We start from the raw sequence: 16,660 nt of genomic DNA, 5'->3' as shown, positions 1-16,660 counted from the left end.
GCCCGGGCAGCCGAAAAGCGAGCTAGGCTGCGCCTGGAAGCCCGCACTCCACCGCCCGCCTTACCCCAGGATCAGCAGCGCACTCTGCAGCCGTCTCCGCACTTCCAGGAACACGCGCGCCTCCGCCGCAGCCGCCGCCATGGCGGGCACCCAGTCAGGGGCTCCAGCGACCTCGGGCACCAGGGCCGGAAAGGGGCTGCACGTGCGACCCGAGCCGGAGCAGGAGCGGCAGCGGCGGCGGTGTGGGCAGCGCGGGTCTCCAGGACCCGGAGGTCGGCTGCCCGCCAGCCCACAGCGCCACCTGCCGGGAGAAGAGCGCGCCGCCGCGAGGACTCCATCTGAGGGGCGTGGCAGTGTCAAATCCCGGCTTTGGGTCTGAGTGCGGAGAAAGATGGGCGGGGGGGGGGGGGACCAGAAGTGTCCTCCCACGGTGCCACCTGATGCATCCGGCTCCCTGGAAATGACCTTCAAAGTCAGACCCCCCAGTGCAGTGCTTTGGGTAGCGTGGGTAGGGAGGAGACTGGACGAGAGGGAGATGATGGAGAGGGGTCGGTATAGCCGGGCACTGTCCCCAGGAAGCCAGAGAGCCGAACTCCCCACCCCAAACACACTGTATCTTGGATTTGTTTTTGTTTTTGTTTTAATGAACTACGGTTGGGTTTTGTTTTTTTTTTGTTTTTTAATGAACGCTAGTCGGCCGTTTGGTAGCTCTGTCTGAGGCAACAAATGTCCAGCACTGACGTGGCGTTGCTTCTCAATTTAGACCCAGTCGCTCCAGGATGGAAACGGTTGCAAAAATGTGAGAAGTTTTCTGTTATCTATGCAGAAGAGAGTGTGGTTAAATCCAGTATCATGAAGCACAGGATCAAGCATTCCCATAACTTTTGAAAAGAGGAAGATGAGAATGACTCCATATGTACATTTCCGCTCTTCACTTTTGCAAAAGTAAAAACTGACTCAGGGAAGTTGTACTATCATTGCTACTAGAAGATGTTTTTGGAAAGTTTGACCCGGTAAAGAAAAGGATCTAATACAATGTAAGTACTTATCATGGGAATATATTAAAATATAAGGCCATGGTGGTATTATAATGAAAATTCTTTTCAAACAAGAGGCTTTAAAAAAATAGAAACAATGATTGCTTGTATGTAGAAAATCGTGTTTATTGATTTTCTACTTTATCATTTCAACGTCACAATTATCACACACCAAACGTATTAATTTGAAGATTTTCCAAATAAATAATAAAGCCATGTCCCTAGAGATACTAGTTTAAGACAGTTTTTCTAAAATCTATATTTGGAGTTTTTAAAGTTTATTGTTTTGCCTCACAAATTCCTGTATCCATCAGAAAAATTAAAAATCATGGCTGGAGGTAACACAATTAAAAGAATTAAGTTGACTGCTATTTCATCTCAATGGTGATGAAGCGTGATGGTTTTGATGGAAGAAATTTTCACATATTAAGATATAGGAAAGTCATTCTGGCTTATGCAAGGTTTAACTTGAACTTTAGGATAACCAAAACAGCCTATTTGTGGCCTATTAAGTATGCATTGAGGACTTCCCTGGCGGTCCAGTCGTTAAGACTCTGTGCTTCCACTGCAGGGGACGTGGGTTCAATCCCTGGTCTAGGAACTAAGATACTTTATGCCACCTGGCACGGACAAAAAAAAAAAAAAAAATGCATCGTGCATCTACTTTAACCATTAAAGAAAACATGCATTAAAAAAAAATGGAGTAACTGTGGTTCAGACATTCCAAATGGAGCCAAGGTGGTCATTGTGACATAGACACGTTCTTGTATTACTGAGAACTTAAAATTTCTGAACTGTGTCAGACTCAAGGACACCACCAGCCATTCTCAGAACAATATCTGCTAGCAGCTGCCAGCTGCAAACTTATAGCCTCAAGGTCTCCCCTTGTAACTCTGCAACCGTTTCAGACCCCAACCAATCCTTACGTAACAAGCACCCATACTTCCTGCCAGCTCCAATCCTAATGCTTGACAAATAATTTATGTAATTTTGGGCCTTTTGTCTTTATAAGCTGCCCCCATTTTGTAGTCCAGTGGAACACAATTCAAGTGCTTCTTCAATCTGTGTCTCCCAGGCTATAGTCCTCAATTTGGCTTAAATAAAACTCTTTTTTTCTTCCTAATATATATGATATATTGGTTTATTGATTATTTCCCTCCACAATTTCGACTCCTTATGCCTTCCACCTTTAATTCTCAAAGCTATTAAGTGCCTAAATACTGACACATTATATTGAAATATAACTTTTTTTTTTTCTTTGTTGGCCACTCGTCTTGCAAGATCTTAGTTCCCCGACCAGGGATTGAATGTGGGCCACGGCAGTGGAAGCATGCAGTCCTAACCACTGGACCATCCGGGAACTCCCTATATACCATTCTTAACACAGCATGCTCTTCATAATTGATGTTTCATTATTTTTAAGAATTGTTATATTTTATGTATTCATGTATTTCACATTCGCAAAAGAAATCAACCAATTTTTTCACCCTACATTTTAGGCAAAAGGGTGCAATTCTTGTAACAACATGATTCTAGGGTTCTAGAATGAAAATATCTCCTTATGTGATAACAACTATTTGTCTCCTAACTTCACAAATCTTTTAACCTCTCTGTGCTTGGGGTTCCTTAATATTGAGGAATTAAACAATTGGTTAAACAATTTAAACAAATACTTAAATAATATTTAAAAGCTATTTTCAACTCCTAGCATCCCTTCCATCTCTCCACCCATCATGATGGGGCTGGCGCGTGGAAAACACCTGCTACACCCCTTTCCAGGTCCACTCCCTCAATTGGTGGTGATGGGCCGCTTCCCCGACAGTCCGCTTGAGGGCGCTGTGGCTACAGCTAGCGCCGGGAGGCAAGGAGCGGACCGGGGGCGGGGATCGAGGGCCGAGGACGTCGACGCCGGCGTGGGCGCGAGCGCGAGCGCGGTGCACGCCGGGAGCTGTCACTAGGCCCTCCGGCTCCCGGCCTCCGTGTCGCTGCCGCGGTTGCCAGGAGAGCGGCGCCGGCAGGAAGCGGCCGAGCCCCGACAGGTAACAGCGTCCCCGCCCCCAGCGCGGTCGCGAGGCCGGCCGCCGGCCCCGAGAGGCCTGCTTGGCCGGGCTCGTTCCCGAGCCGCCGGGACGCCCCGCGGGTCGGCTGTTGGGTTGGGGGATGTAGCTGCCCCGGCCCCGCCTGAACTCGCGAAGCCGGCCGGCCGGCCGCCCTCTGGTTTCCGTGGAGGCGGGAGCTGCGCGGGGACCGGCGGGCCGGGGCCGGCCGGCGGCGCCGCGAGGAAGGCCGGGGCCGGCGGGGCCGGAGCGTCGGGTGACCGGGTAGAGCCTCCTGCGCAGGGGCCGCGCGGTGCGCGAGGTTGGGGTGGAAGTCGCACCTGTGCGATGAGAGCGCGCGGATGCACTTCTGTGTTGGCGGAATCGAGGCTTCTTGCGGCCTCTTGCATCTGGGGGGTTGGTTTAGGATTGAGGAGACACAAATGCCCGCCCTGGTTCATATTACATGCGGGGGGGGGGGTGTTGGAAAGGAGTGTAGAAGTTTATTAGAGGAAGTCATATCAGTTATAAGGAAGTTGTTAACAATCATCACCTTTGATTCCCGAGACTTTTAAAGTTGCAACATAACAATAGTCGCTTGTTCGGTCTCCATTCTCGGAGGGGGAAGGGGAGTGGCACACAACTACTTTTTTTTAAAGCAAAGTAATTTGTGTTTTGATTATTCTTACACTTTCTTAGAGTTCTGTGGAGTTTGAGAAATATAAAGATTGGAAAAATCTGATTTGGAGATTGCAGTTAAAGCAATCAAAACTTTTTTTGTGATTACAGAAAAGATAGGAAACTAAGTTTTCGCCTGGGAAATAAACCCCGAACTATCGAAACACAAAATCCTTCAATTTCGATGTTGTTGGCTGTCTTGATGTAGACATAAGATCTCGCATTTTACTGTGGATAACATATGTTAGCTTTATGTTGTAAGTAACTCTCCACCTGATAAACAGCAGTGATTTTTGTTGAGCTGACAAGTTATAACGAAAGTAAATTAAAACCAGTTGTAGTACAAATGGTTTATTTTAAAGTGATTACTTTCAGCCACTCTGAACTAAATCATTACCCAGAATTACGAAATAATAGATCTCCAGGTGACCCTGATTATCAGGAACCCGAGACTCAAAGAATTAAAAACATCTGAGTTAATACACAAACCTGGAAATGTAACACCATAACCAAAATATTAAATGTAAAGTAAATGTTAATTAAATGTTTGACTATAGAAGTCCTATTTTGACTCAAAGGAGTCCTATTTTGACTCAAAGGAGTCCTATTTAATAGTTAAACTAGTGGAAAGAACTCTTGCCTGGGAAGGAGAGATTTCATTCAAGTCCTTTTTTCTCCTGATGACCAGGTGTGATCTCTCTAGGCCTCAGATTTGTCATCTGTTTAAGGGAATTTCATAGGTTCACATTTTTCCAAACTGTTTCCCCTGAACACCATTCTGAATCCATTAATACTCTTACTGCCCCAAAACAGTGTTCCATGGCAAATAATTTGGGAGCACATTGGTTTACATCAGGCTTAACTTCTGATTTACTTTTAACCGCAAGACTTCTCAAAACCTTTACTACTGTACTAAGACGCACGTACACTTCCAGGGTGTAAGCTTCCCAGGGAAGGTTATCCAAGCATTTCCTAAACTTACCGGGCCAGAGAGCACATTTTCTCATGGCCAACCTGTTAACGTCTCCTAGGGTATATTTACATAGAACCCAATTGGAAAATTACTGTAGTTGAGCTGAGTCCCCTTTCAGCTCTAAAATTCCCTACATTGTATGCTTCTATGGTGTTCAGATTAAGCTTGGTGGCAACTCACTGGACCAAAGGGCTTATATGTGCCTTAGTAGGATATTGAAGATTCACATAGTTTTCTGTGAACCTTAATGCTTTAATTTATGGCGGAAGAGTATCATCTTTTTTCTGGTCTCTTGATGCTTTTCTATAACTAATTAATTCAAGTTTGGAATTTCATTTTATGGTCAAGTTATTGATTTTATTAAGAATGGCATTATAAAGTTCCAAAAGTAAAGACTTGTTGATGATTGCATTGTTTTTTTTTTTACAGTGATTCCACTTTCTAGTCGTGAATTCTTAACCTATGAAATGTGATAAAAGCCACTTGAAATGTACTTAATAACTAAATAATTTTAAGAGCTTAGATCATTGAAAAGAGTTAAAGGTTAGGGGCTTCCCTGGTGGCGCAGTGGTTGAGAGTCCGCCTGCTGATGCAGGGGACACAGGTTCGTGCCCCGGTCCAGGAAGATCCCACATGCCGCGGAGTGGCTGGGCCCTGTGAGCCATGGCCGCTGAGCCTGCGCGTCTGGAGCCTGTGCTCCGTAACGGGGGAGGCCGCAGCAGTGAGAGGCCCTCTACCGTGCAAAAAAAAAAAACAGAGTTAAAGGTTAAAATGTAAATACTAAGGCAGTTATTTCTAAATTGCTTACAAACAAGGTCTGTGTTGTATACAATCTCAAATCATTTTGCTAAATTCCCTCAGGTGTCAGTAGCACAACACAACCTGTGTGGCTACTTCTGTCTATTCTTTGTTACTTTGTTAGGGGTGAGTACTGTTAATGTGCTCCTTTGTTTGAGGGGGAGGGGAACAGTACATTTAATTATAATAGGTAAGCCTTAATTCAGGTAAGTTCTGTCCCTGAAATGAAACTATTAAGTATGGAGCTGCTATTTTTGTGTAATAGCTAACAGCTTTTGAAATTTTATTATATGAAAATAAGTACTTTTAATCCCCCTGTCTGAATTGGGATTTCCCTTCTCCTGATTGTGTTTACCTCCCCTTCCCAAACTATCCAAGCCTGAAACCTCAATGATTTTCTTTGCATAGGTCAAAGATACGGTATCACACTTACCAAGGAAAAATTTACATGTAATAATGTGCACTCGTTTTATGTGTACATTATATACACACCCATGTAACCACCACCACACTCAAGATTTAGAACATGTCGCACACCACTCAGGCCTGTATTGTTATGCTTTTGTTCTCTTTGAATGTTCTCCCTGTCTCTGCATGTCTAAATCCTATCTGTTAAGTTCTAGCTTAAATGCCACCTTGTCTGTGAATCCTTTAATTGCCTCATTTTGAAGTAATTACCTTCTTTTCTGACTTTCCTGTTTACATTTCTTTGAACATTTTTTCTGTCCTTCATGATGGCAAAACCAGCGGCATGCTTATAATAGGCAGTTATATTTGTTGACCAAATAGAAAGTGTAGTATTTCTCAAACTTGACTAAGTCATTCTTATATCATCTTCAGAATTTTGGCCATATCTGCATACTTCCTGTATACTTACTTTTTTCATATTTATCAATATAACTATTAACATAATTTTAAAGGAAACTTGAAGTAACCACCGTAAATAAAAAGCAGGTATCTGAGATTTCCTGATGTAGTCAGAGGAATTGAAAGAGAATGAAGGGAGAAGAACTTCCTCGCTTGATTTAGTGTCACTTAGCCTTGTCCTTGGGCCCCATAAAATCTTCTCCCATCTGATTGGTGGTCAAAATTTGGGAGGTACTGGCTTAATCAGGGCCTGAGAATTCCTTAGAATTTTATCTGTGAAAGAACTGGGAAATAAAGCCTCAGTTGCAAATTAAAAGGTGTACTGAGTTTCATCTTTGTATTGCATTTTTAGTCAAATAGGATCATTATTGAATCGGTAAATGTCTATTTTCTTCAAAAATGTTTTTAATATTAGTAATTACTTTTACAAATAAAACATCTTTTTGTTATTATGGTACATTAGCTTTAAGATAAACCTTTGACTGTAGAGAAATAAATTTAAATTTAAAACCAGTTAAAGCCTTTGATATGACAAAGTGATGATTGTTGATGCAAGAGTGATGAAATGTTAATAATATGTTTATCTGGCAAAGCTCCTACAATAGTAGATGAGGTAGTAAACTTAAAAGAGTCTGATAATCTCCTCTACTTCTTCCTCTCATCAATTATCAAGTTTGAGCTGTATATTTTTATTTCCATCTTGCAGGAGACATTTCCAGCCTTTTTTCTTCTGAGGTAATGAAAAATTCTCCTCTCAATGGAGTTTTATATGAACAGGAAAGGAAATAAATTCCCTACTCTTGTTCTATAAAATATACTTTGTATCTCAACTTGCTGACGTTATTTACCGGTATATATCTATATTATGCACTTAGTGTTTAAATTGCCATTGTTTCGTGTTTATGAACAAAAAGTTAGGTAAATAGACCATTTAGTTTGGTGCTATCATTTTCCAAAAACTACTTTACCTGAGTGGTAATACTAGGTAATCTAAAGTTCTGGGATGCAACCTCAATTTGGAAATAAGACAAGAGCCCTTTGGATGATAGTTTTTATTTCATAAAAAAACCTTCACCCAAGCAAGTAGTTTCTTTCCTGTGTCTGTACTATAAAATAAAGCAGCATTATAGAAGCAGTGCAAATTCTTATCATTTAAAAGTGACAGCAGACTGTAATCCGAAAAACTATAAAAGCATAGCAGGCTTAGTCCTTTGCATTATACATATAAATAGCCCTACATTTCCAGTTGCTTTTGCTTGTGCTGTTATGTTATGAAAAAACACAGTAAGGTATCAGCCAGCCGAAACCCTTAGTATATGCGTTATTGTGATCAAATTTTCCAGATAGCTTGAATTTTTTATATTGTATACCATAAATGCCATCCCATTCTGTAGTTATACTTTTTGCTTATCTTCAACATGATGAAGAGTCATCACTTGGCACAATGGCTTCTCATATACACTTACATGTCTTACAGTGTGTCTCAATTTTTTTTGCGTTTCTAATTATGTTTTTTAATTGAATATTTATGTACAATATTATATAAGTTACAGGTGTACAATATAGTGGTTCACAATTTTAAGTTATACTCCATTTATAGTCATTATAAAATATTGGCTGTAGTCCCCGTATTGTACAATATATCCTTGTATATTATTCCATACATAATAGTTTGTACCTGTTAATCCCCTACCCCTGTTGTCCCTCCCCCTTCTCTGTCCCCACTGGTAACCTCTAGTTTGTTCTCTGTATCTGTGAGTCTGCTTCTTTTTTGTCATATTCACTAGTTTGTTGTACTTTTTAGATTTCACATATAAGTGATATCATACAGTATTTGTCTTTCTCTGACTTATTTCACTTAGAATAATGCCCTCCAGGTCCATTCATGTTGCTGCAAATTGCAAAATTTCATTCTCTTTTTATGGCTGAGTAGTATTCCATTGTGTTCCATACATGTACCACATCTTCTTTAACCATTCGTCTGTTGATGAACACTTAGGTTGCTTTCATATCTTGGCAATTGTAAATAACGCTGTTCTGAACATTGGGGTACATGTATCTTTTCCAGTTAGTGGGGGTTTTCCTCAGATATATACCCAGGAGTGGAATTGCTGGATCATATTTTTATGATATTGCTGGTTCTATTTTTAGTTTTTTGAGAAACCTCCATACTGTTTTCCACAGTGGCTGCACCAATTTATACTCCCACCAACAGTGTAAAAGGGTTCTCTTTTCTCCACATCCTCACCAATATTTGTTATTTGTGTTCTCTTTTTTTTTTTTTGGCTGCGTTGGGTCTTCTTTGCTGCATGTGGGCTTTCTCTAGTTTCGGCGAGTGTGGGCTACTCTTCGTTGTGGTGTGTGGGCTTCTCACTGTAGTAGCTTCTCTTGTTGCGGAGCACGGGCTCTAGGCATGTGGGCTTCAGTAGTTGTGGCTCATGGGCTCTAGAGTGCAGGCTCAGTAGTTGTGGCGCACGGGCTTAGTTGCTCCGCGGCATGTGGGATCTTCCCGGACCAGTGCTTGAACCCGTGTCCCCTGCATTGGCAGGTGGATTCTTAACCACTGCGCCACCAGGGAAGCCCCTATTTGTGTTCTTTTTGATGATAGCCATTCTGACAGGTGTGAGGTGATATCTCATTGTGGTTTTGATTTGCATTTCCCTGCTGATTAGCAATGGTGAGCATCTTTTCATGTTCCTGTTGGCCATCTGCATTTCCTCTTTGGAAAAATGTGTATTTAGTTCTTCTGCCCATTTTTAAATCAGGTTTTTTTTTTGATGTTGAGTTGTATGAGCTGTTTATATACATTAGCTATTAACCTCTTATCAGTCATAACATTTGCAAATATTTTCTCCCATTCAGTAGATTGTCTTTTTGTTTTGTGGATGGTTTCCTTTGCTGTGCAAAGGTCCCATTTGTTTATTTTTGCTTTTATTTCCTTTGCTTTAGAGACAGATCCAAAAAAAATATTGGTATGATTTATGTCAAAGAGTGTTCTGCCTATGTTTTCCTCTAGGAGTTTTATAGTGTCTGGCCTTACATTTAGGTCTTTAATCCATTTTGAGTTTATTTTGTATATGGTGTTAGAGAATGTTCTAATTTCATTCTTTTACATGTAGCGGTCCAGTTTTCCCAGCACCACTTATTGAAGAGACCATTTTTTCTCCAATGTACATTCTTGCCTCCTTTGTCATGTCACTGACCATAGGTGCGTAGGTTTATTTCTGGGCGCTCTATTCTGTTCCATTGATCTAGTTGTCTGTTTTTCTACCATAGCATACTGTTTTGATGACTGTAGCTTTGTAGTATAGTCTGAAGTCAGGGAGTCTGATTCTTCCAGCACCGTTTTTCTTTCTCAAGATTGTTTTCGCTATTTGGGGTCTTTTGTGGTTCCATAAAAATTTTTAAATTGTCCTAGTTCTGTAAAAAAATGCCATTGGTATTTTGATAGGGATTGCATTGAATCTGTAGACTGCCTTGGGTAGTATGATCAATTTAACAACATTAATAATGTTGATGTTAAACAATTTTAAAGTTTCCTTGACAGAGGTTTTTCTCTTGAGGAAAAAAAGAAAATATGGTACTTGCTTTAAAGTTAATGTCTGTCATTTTCAAAGAAGAATAAATATTTAAATGACTTCCATACTGTATACCACCAGTTTCATAGGTGTTACATCAGTTAATCAGGATTTCACCCTTGAGCCTGAATGAGGGGTTCCAGCAGAATTACTTATCTTTTTTTTTAATGGCAACTGGCATTTTATTGGAAGGCTGTCTTCAAAATCTTTGCTCCAAGCCTACCTGATTCTATAATTTGAAGCTGCCAATTTTACGTGATCTGTTAACTGCTTTTTAAATTATGGCTTTTAAGTTATAATAGAGGTGTGGTTTAAAAAGGAATATATTATTTGAGAATAAACTTTTTAGTTTTCTTTTGCTACGTAACATTATCTCAAAATGTAGTGACTTGAAACAATATAAATCTCAGGAGAGACTGGGGAGCCGTTTGTCTCTGAGGTTCTGGCTTGAGATTTTGTGAGGTTGCAGTCATCTAAAGGTTTAATTGGGATTGGAGAACCCCCTTCCAAAGTGGCTCACTCACCTTCTGGGAAGTTCTTTCTGTTTGTTGAAGGGAGGCCTCAGTTCCTCCCACAGGGGCCTCCCCACAGGGATGCTTGAATGTCCTTTTGGCATAAAGGCTAGCTTGCCCCAGAATAAGAGATCCAAGAGACATCAGGGTGGAAACCACAATGTCTTTTATGGCCTTGTTTTCACTTCTGCAGTATTCTATTTATTGTTCACATAGACCAGCAGTGATTTCAGGAGGAGACTACACAAGAGCTTGAGGATCATCGGAGGCCATCTTGGAAGCTAGCTACCACATCTTGTAAAGCTAGTATGTGAACATGTCACTAAGTAATAAACAGTACATATTTACTCAAAATGCAGTTTATACACAGCTTATGCTTTTAGAAAGGATATTCAGAGATTAACTTACCATGCCACTTGAAGATTACTAAACAAAGCAAGTACTTTATCAACTAAATTCTTAGTCTCCATGGTTCTTTGGGAATGATGGGATGACTGGGTTCAGATGTAACACTGAAGATACAGGTTTTATTCATTTTGATTTTCTTCTTATGAGACGAAGGAGGGGCGAAAAATGCCACATATTACACAGCTGCTATTTGATTTTCTTTAGGGATACTATTCATTCATATACCTTTAAAAAATTGAACTTATTTAATACCATAAAGAGGGAATAAATCATGTGTTTTTAAAAGTATAGAAAAAGTATGCAGTGAAAAGTCTCCGTCTCCCAGGCCCCCATCCACCCAAGTTCCCACCTGGCCTCCAGGAAGTAATCAGCTTTACTGTTGTCTTGTGTGTTCTTTCAGAGCTATACCATATGTATGCTGATTATATGAATATATATTCTCCCCTTTTTATATTAATGGTAGCATTCTGTAAACAGTATTCTGCACCTTGATTTTTTACCTCATATGTCTTAGGAACATTTTCTAAATCAATTAGACTTTATTCTTTTTACCACTGGAGTATATTCTATTGTCATTCAGTTTTTAATATTTATTGGTTATTTACTGTAGGTCAAGCACTGCTAGGAGCTGGGGATGTGAAAGCTAAAATGATAGATAAAGACTGTGTCACAGGGATTAACACCACTGGGAGTCACAGTTCGATTACAGTGAAGCAAAGTAAGTTCTATGATAGGGGAAGTACAGTGTATAGTTGGAGTCCACAGAAAGATGTATGTATGTGAATGTTGGGGAGATATAAAGGTCAGGGAAGACTTCCCAAAGAGGGTAATATCTGAAGCCTGAAGGATGAGAAGGTTCTAGCCAGGTTAAGTTATGATTCAGTGTTTCAGGCAGAAAGAGTTTTTTAAAAAGACTTTATAACATATTACAAAGCTGTAGTAATCAAAACACTGTGGTACTGGCATAAAGACAGAATAGAATAGAAAGCCCTGAAATAAACCCTGGTGTATATATGGTCAAATGATCTTTGAGAGAAAAGGAGTTGTTTAATTGGTATAGAGTTTCAGTTTCGCAAGGTGAAAAAGTTCTGGAGATTAATTGCACAATTTGAATATACTTAATAACACTGAACTGTACACTTAACAGTTGTCAGTGTGGTAAATTTTATGCATTTTTACCACAATTGAAAAAATGACATTAAACTTTTCAAAATGTGGCATATATGCATTTTGAAATACTATCCTGTAATGTAAGCCATGTTTCCAAATATTGACAAATGGTACTGTTTAAAGAATGAGCCAGGTCAGAGGGGTTGAATCAGAAGGTATTGTGCAGAGGCATAGCATTTCAAATATAGTTTGACAGAAAAACTTTAGGTGATGAAAAGGAGTACAGGGCCTATCCAGAGAAGAAATAGCATATGTAAAAGCACTGAGGTGGGGGCTTCCCTGGTGGCGCAGTGGTTGAGAGTCCACCTGCTGATGCAGGGGACACGGGTTCGTGCCCCGGTCCGGGAAGATCCCACATGTCGCGGAGTGGCTGGGCCCATGAGCCATGGCCGCTGAGCCTGCACGTCTGGAGCCTGTGCTCCGCAGTGGGAGAGGCCACAACAGTGAGAGGCCCACGTACTGCAAAAAAAAAAAAAAAAAAAAAGGACTGAGGTGGAAGGGAGCAAGTCTTTGAACAGTTGACTAGTGTTAAAGAAAAAATATTCAGTGACACTTCTTAAGATGGTAAGGCCAACCTTATTCAGTATCATCATCATAGGTGTAGGGACCACTGCAATGGGATTTTACAGTGGAAAAGAGAGATTGGCCTCAACTCTCAGCGTGGGCACGTGGGACTTTATAGCCAAGGAGTAGTTGAGGGTCAGTGGATGGAAAACTACTCTTAAGAGGAAGCATCAGGAGTAAGAGGGGATTCTGGTTAAAACCAACCTAACAGGATTCTTGCTGCAGACAGACCAGGATGATCAGTAGTTGGAGGGTGAGGATCCTGATCAGATGTTGAGGGTGGAGGATTCTGGTTAAACTGACATAGCAGTGTTCTTGAAAAAACTATATTTTATAAGAAAGTGCACAGATGGGCCCAGGAGAAGGTTCAGACCCTGGCCAAAGTTTGGTCAAGCAAAGAATCTTTGTCACTAGGTTTTGCTTAGCTAGAACAGAAATATGTATTAAGATTGAAATCTAGGGTCTAGTTTATGAAAAGACTTTAATCATATGATTAAAAGCTTGCATGTATATACTTTCTAAGTGATTGAATGTCACAGCTGTAGCAGTGATGAGAGTACTTCCTACATGCTAAGTAAGCACTGGGCTGAAGTGCTTTTCATGGTATATGAACTTATTTTTCTGAGCTTCCAGCAGGGAGTTATATGCTCAAACTCTTTTTTGCTGTGTAAAATTAATTGGCTGTTAGAAAGCTGAAGGTAGTGAAAGATACATGGCTATTGTACTAGTCCAGGTGGAAACTATTCAGAAGCCATGGTTAAAAGGCCATTCTGAATGATACTGTCTACCACAGTCAACTTCAGCTGAAGAAAAAAAAAGCTGAATTTGTTGATAGATTTGAATATGAGAATAGGGAATAAAGCCACAGCTCATGCTGTGTGATTGTGTGATTGGGAAGATGATGGTGCTGTTTTACTTCAGTAGTGAAGTAAAAACAAAAACAGGACGATGACGTTCAGAGAATAATAATAGCAGTGCTTGACAGGTTTCTTGTATTGGAGTGACATCCTAAAGGAATTTAACAGAGTACAGTGACTGAAACGGAAAGTAAGGAGAGTCTAATAATAATGATAACAGTTGATGGTTTTATCAGTGCTTTGGAGGGTACCTAGTTTTCATAAAGGGCCTCTGAATAAAGATCAAGCAATACCTTATTTTGGTTCTGATTCTATTAGGTGCTTCAGAATTTACCACAGTATCTAGAGTTGGGCTTCCCTGGTGGCGCAGTGGTTGAGAGTCTGCCTGCCGATGCAGGGGACACGGGTTCGTGCCCTGGTCTGGGAGGATCCCACATGCCATGGAGCGGCTGGGCCCGTGAGCCATGGCCGCTGAGCCTGTGCGTCCGTAGACTGTGCTCTGCAACGGGAGAGGCCATAACAGTGAGAGACCCGCGTACTGCAAAAAAAAAAAAAAAAAAAAAACCCACAAAAAAACGAAGTATCTAGAGTTAATTCTCTTGCAGAGTAATAATACCTCAGCAAGGTTTTGTTCTTTCATATATGTGTTATTAATACTTTTGTTCTATTTTTACCTTAACCATAAAACGTGAGATGGAATGAACATTGGAAGAGATGTAGAAGCAAGGCAGGTCTGCTGTAGGTAGTACCTCATTTTTCTCTGTGAAGTTTTCCTGATGTCCTTCAGATTAATTCTAGTCTCTTTCCTTTACCCATCAAGGGTTTTAACACTTGCAAGGCTACTTACTATGTAGCACCATTGTTTCATAGCTTTGAGCAAACCTATGTGCACAAACACACGCATGGTTTGTGTACAGTGTGAATGCTTTTTTGTAAATCCCTGTATGTAAAATTACTCAGCTAAAGTGTTGATGCCTCCCTGCTTGTGTAGTATTTTGCTCCTATCCTTTATATGCATAGGCATTGATTGAATCTGCATCTTAGTGAACACGTATGTGTGTATGTTTTACTCCTCATGATTATACTTTTGGAGCAGTTTCAATAAAATTCACAAAGGAAAATAAACCTTATTGTGTAGGATTTTTTTCAGTTGGGAAAAAAATTATATCTTTTTTCACAGGGAATAAAATTTGTTTACAGATACTCGAACTTAAATACATTACAAAAAAATTTGTTTAGTGTATACAGTATAGTATTTTTATGTTAATTTGTATAGCAACCAGTCTTTATTTTAAAGTTGAATAGTAAAATTAATAGTATATTGTTCATTAATTTTTTAATGCTGAGACCATTATTGTTAAAGTACTAATTTTAAAAAAATGAAATTTTATTTGAAACAATTGATTAACTTAATATGGTGGGTTTAACTGTACTGTAAAGATTATTTTTGCTTCTTTTACTTTATTTCTAGTAATTTATTTTAGTTAAGAAAATATTTCTTTCAAAGTTTAAGCAAAATCATTATTCTTCATTATTAAATGAAGAAAATAGCTACAAATGAACATATTTATTTTGAGAAAGATACTTTCTGAAAAGTGATGTTTTAAATAAACTTGGAAAAGTACTTGATAGGTTAGCTGAAAGTTAGATGTGTCCTTTATCTTGTTTCACATCTTTCTTTTTAATCACTCTGACTAGCTACTCAGTTTTATCATTATTGTTCTTACGTACAAAAACACAAGCACTGTTTTCTTGCTTCTTCCTAATTGAAAACAAACCAGAACATGGTCAATCTAGATAATTTAGATTTTCTTTAAGTGTATTATTCTGATATTTACTCTCAGGCTGACTTACCCTTGCCACCTAAAACATTTCTGTTTCATCCCCCCTCCCATCCCCATCGATAGGGAAATCAAGCAGATTTTAATATTAGCAAATGCCAAACTTCAAAAAGGTATGTTTAAAAAAGGCATATGATAAGTCCTAAAGGCAAAATTCAGTTGTTTTAGATTCTCAGTTTTAAATTATCAACACAACCATTTCTTTCTATAGATATGTTTAATACAAATATGACTAACCTAGAATATGTAATTGAATTATCAGTGATGCCCATAGGTTTCATGAAAATGTGGGAAACTTCTTTGAAACACTTATTTTCTGAACTATTATTTTGTCCCCTCGTACTTAGCAGCCCTCATGAATTATATCTCCCTTTCCCAAAAGAGAAACAAAATAAAACCTGTCTTTACTGGGTCTTGTAAAGCATCCCTTGGGTGCTTAATAATAGAATTTATAAACTAGATCCTACAGGATTCATCAGCCCTGGGCATCATTAATTTGGGGAAGCCACACCTGTAATTGTTTTTGGAGACACAACCCAAACCTGTAGCACCTCTCTAGGATTTAATTCCACTTGAGAGCGTATTTTTACTTGTTTAGAATTGTTTTCTCAGGCAAGTAGATTGTACATACTATATATAGTTCTTGTACATACTATATGTATTATATATAGCAATACTATGTATGGTTCCTCTTCCACTCTAGTCATTTATTGAATTAGAATCACTGTTTTACATGTAACAACCAAAACAAAACCTTTTACATCCGAATTTATAGTCATTTAGCCTTACACTTTAACTTAAACACTTGCAATATCAAGCAATGAGCTAGGTGGGGGTATTCAGAGTTGAGCTTTTGTCCCTGTGCTTAACTCAAGGTCTGGAAGGAACAACAGAGATATTATGTACTTACATTATTACAGTTTTGTTTTTTTTTTTAAGAAATAAGTGCAACAGGAAAAGAAAATACAGTGTCTAAAAACTGGGGAGGTAAAGAGTCAAGAAAGGCTAGATAGCCTGAACAGGTTTTCAAAAATGAAAAACAGAGGAGAGGTAGGATATGCCAGTCAGAAGAATTAAGAGCTGTAATTTAAAAGTAGTTCAGAAAGGTAAGTGATTAAGGACCAGATGCAGGAGTCAGCCTGCCAGAGTTCTGCCAGGTTCCTCCCTTTACTCTCTGTGGAACGTCAAACACTAAAGCATTCATATGTACGTGGACCCATGAGCATACCTGCTTCATGGATTTGTTGTGAAGATTACATGAGATAATTCGTGTAAAAGAGCTTAGTGTAGTGCCTGCCACGGAGTAATTAATTCCTAAGTCAGTTGCTGTAAATATCATCA

General features: G+C 39.5%; 2 protein-coding genes across 12 annotated transcripts in view; one reads left to right on the top strand and one right to left on the bottom strand.

Moving 5' to 3' along the window:
• UBE3D (ubiquitin protein ligase E3D) overlaps nt 1-242 on the bottom strand; it is a 155,892-nt gene extending 155,650 nt beyond the window's left edge. For all 5 annotated transcript variants that reach the window (XR_010933832.1, XR_010933833.1, XR_010933834.1 and 2 more), the window contains exon 1: nt 65-242. Coding sequence is in view for 2 of the 5 variants with exons in the window: in XM_067702689.1 (XP_067558790.1) it covers nt 65-141 (77 nt within the window). In the remaining 3 variants the exon portion in view is untranslated. The remainder of the gene's footprint in view (nt 1-64) is intronic.
• A 2,726-nt stretch (nt 243-2,968) lies between these two features.
• Nucleotides 2,969-16,660, top strand: part of DOP1A (DOP1 leucine zipper like protein A) — a 109,424-nt gene continuing 95,732 nt past the window's right edge. For all 7 annotated transcript variants that reach the window (XR_010933829.1, XM_067702676.1, XM_067702673.1 and 4 more), the window contains exon 1: nt 2,969-3,076. The gene's annotated coding sequence lies outside the window, so the exon portion shown is untranslated. The remainder of the gene's footprint in view (nt 3,077-16,660) is intronic.

Source organism: Pseudorca crassidens, chromosome 13, assembly GCF_039906515.1.
Source record: "Pseudorca crassidens isolate mPseCra1 chromosome 13, mPseCra1.hap1, whole genome shotgun sequence".
NCBI classification, from domain to species: domain Eukaryota; kingdom Metazoa; phylum Chordata; class Mammalia; order Artiodactyla; family Delphinidae; genus Pseudorca; species Pseudorca crassidens.
Note: the sequence above shows the minus strand (reverse complement) of the source record. Positions and strands in the feature narration are given on the sequence as shown.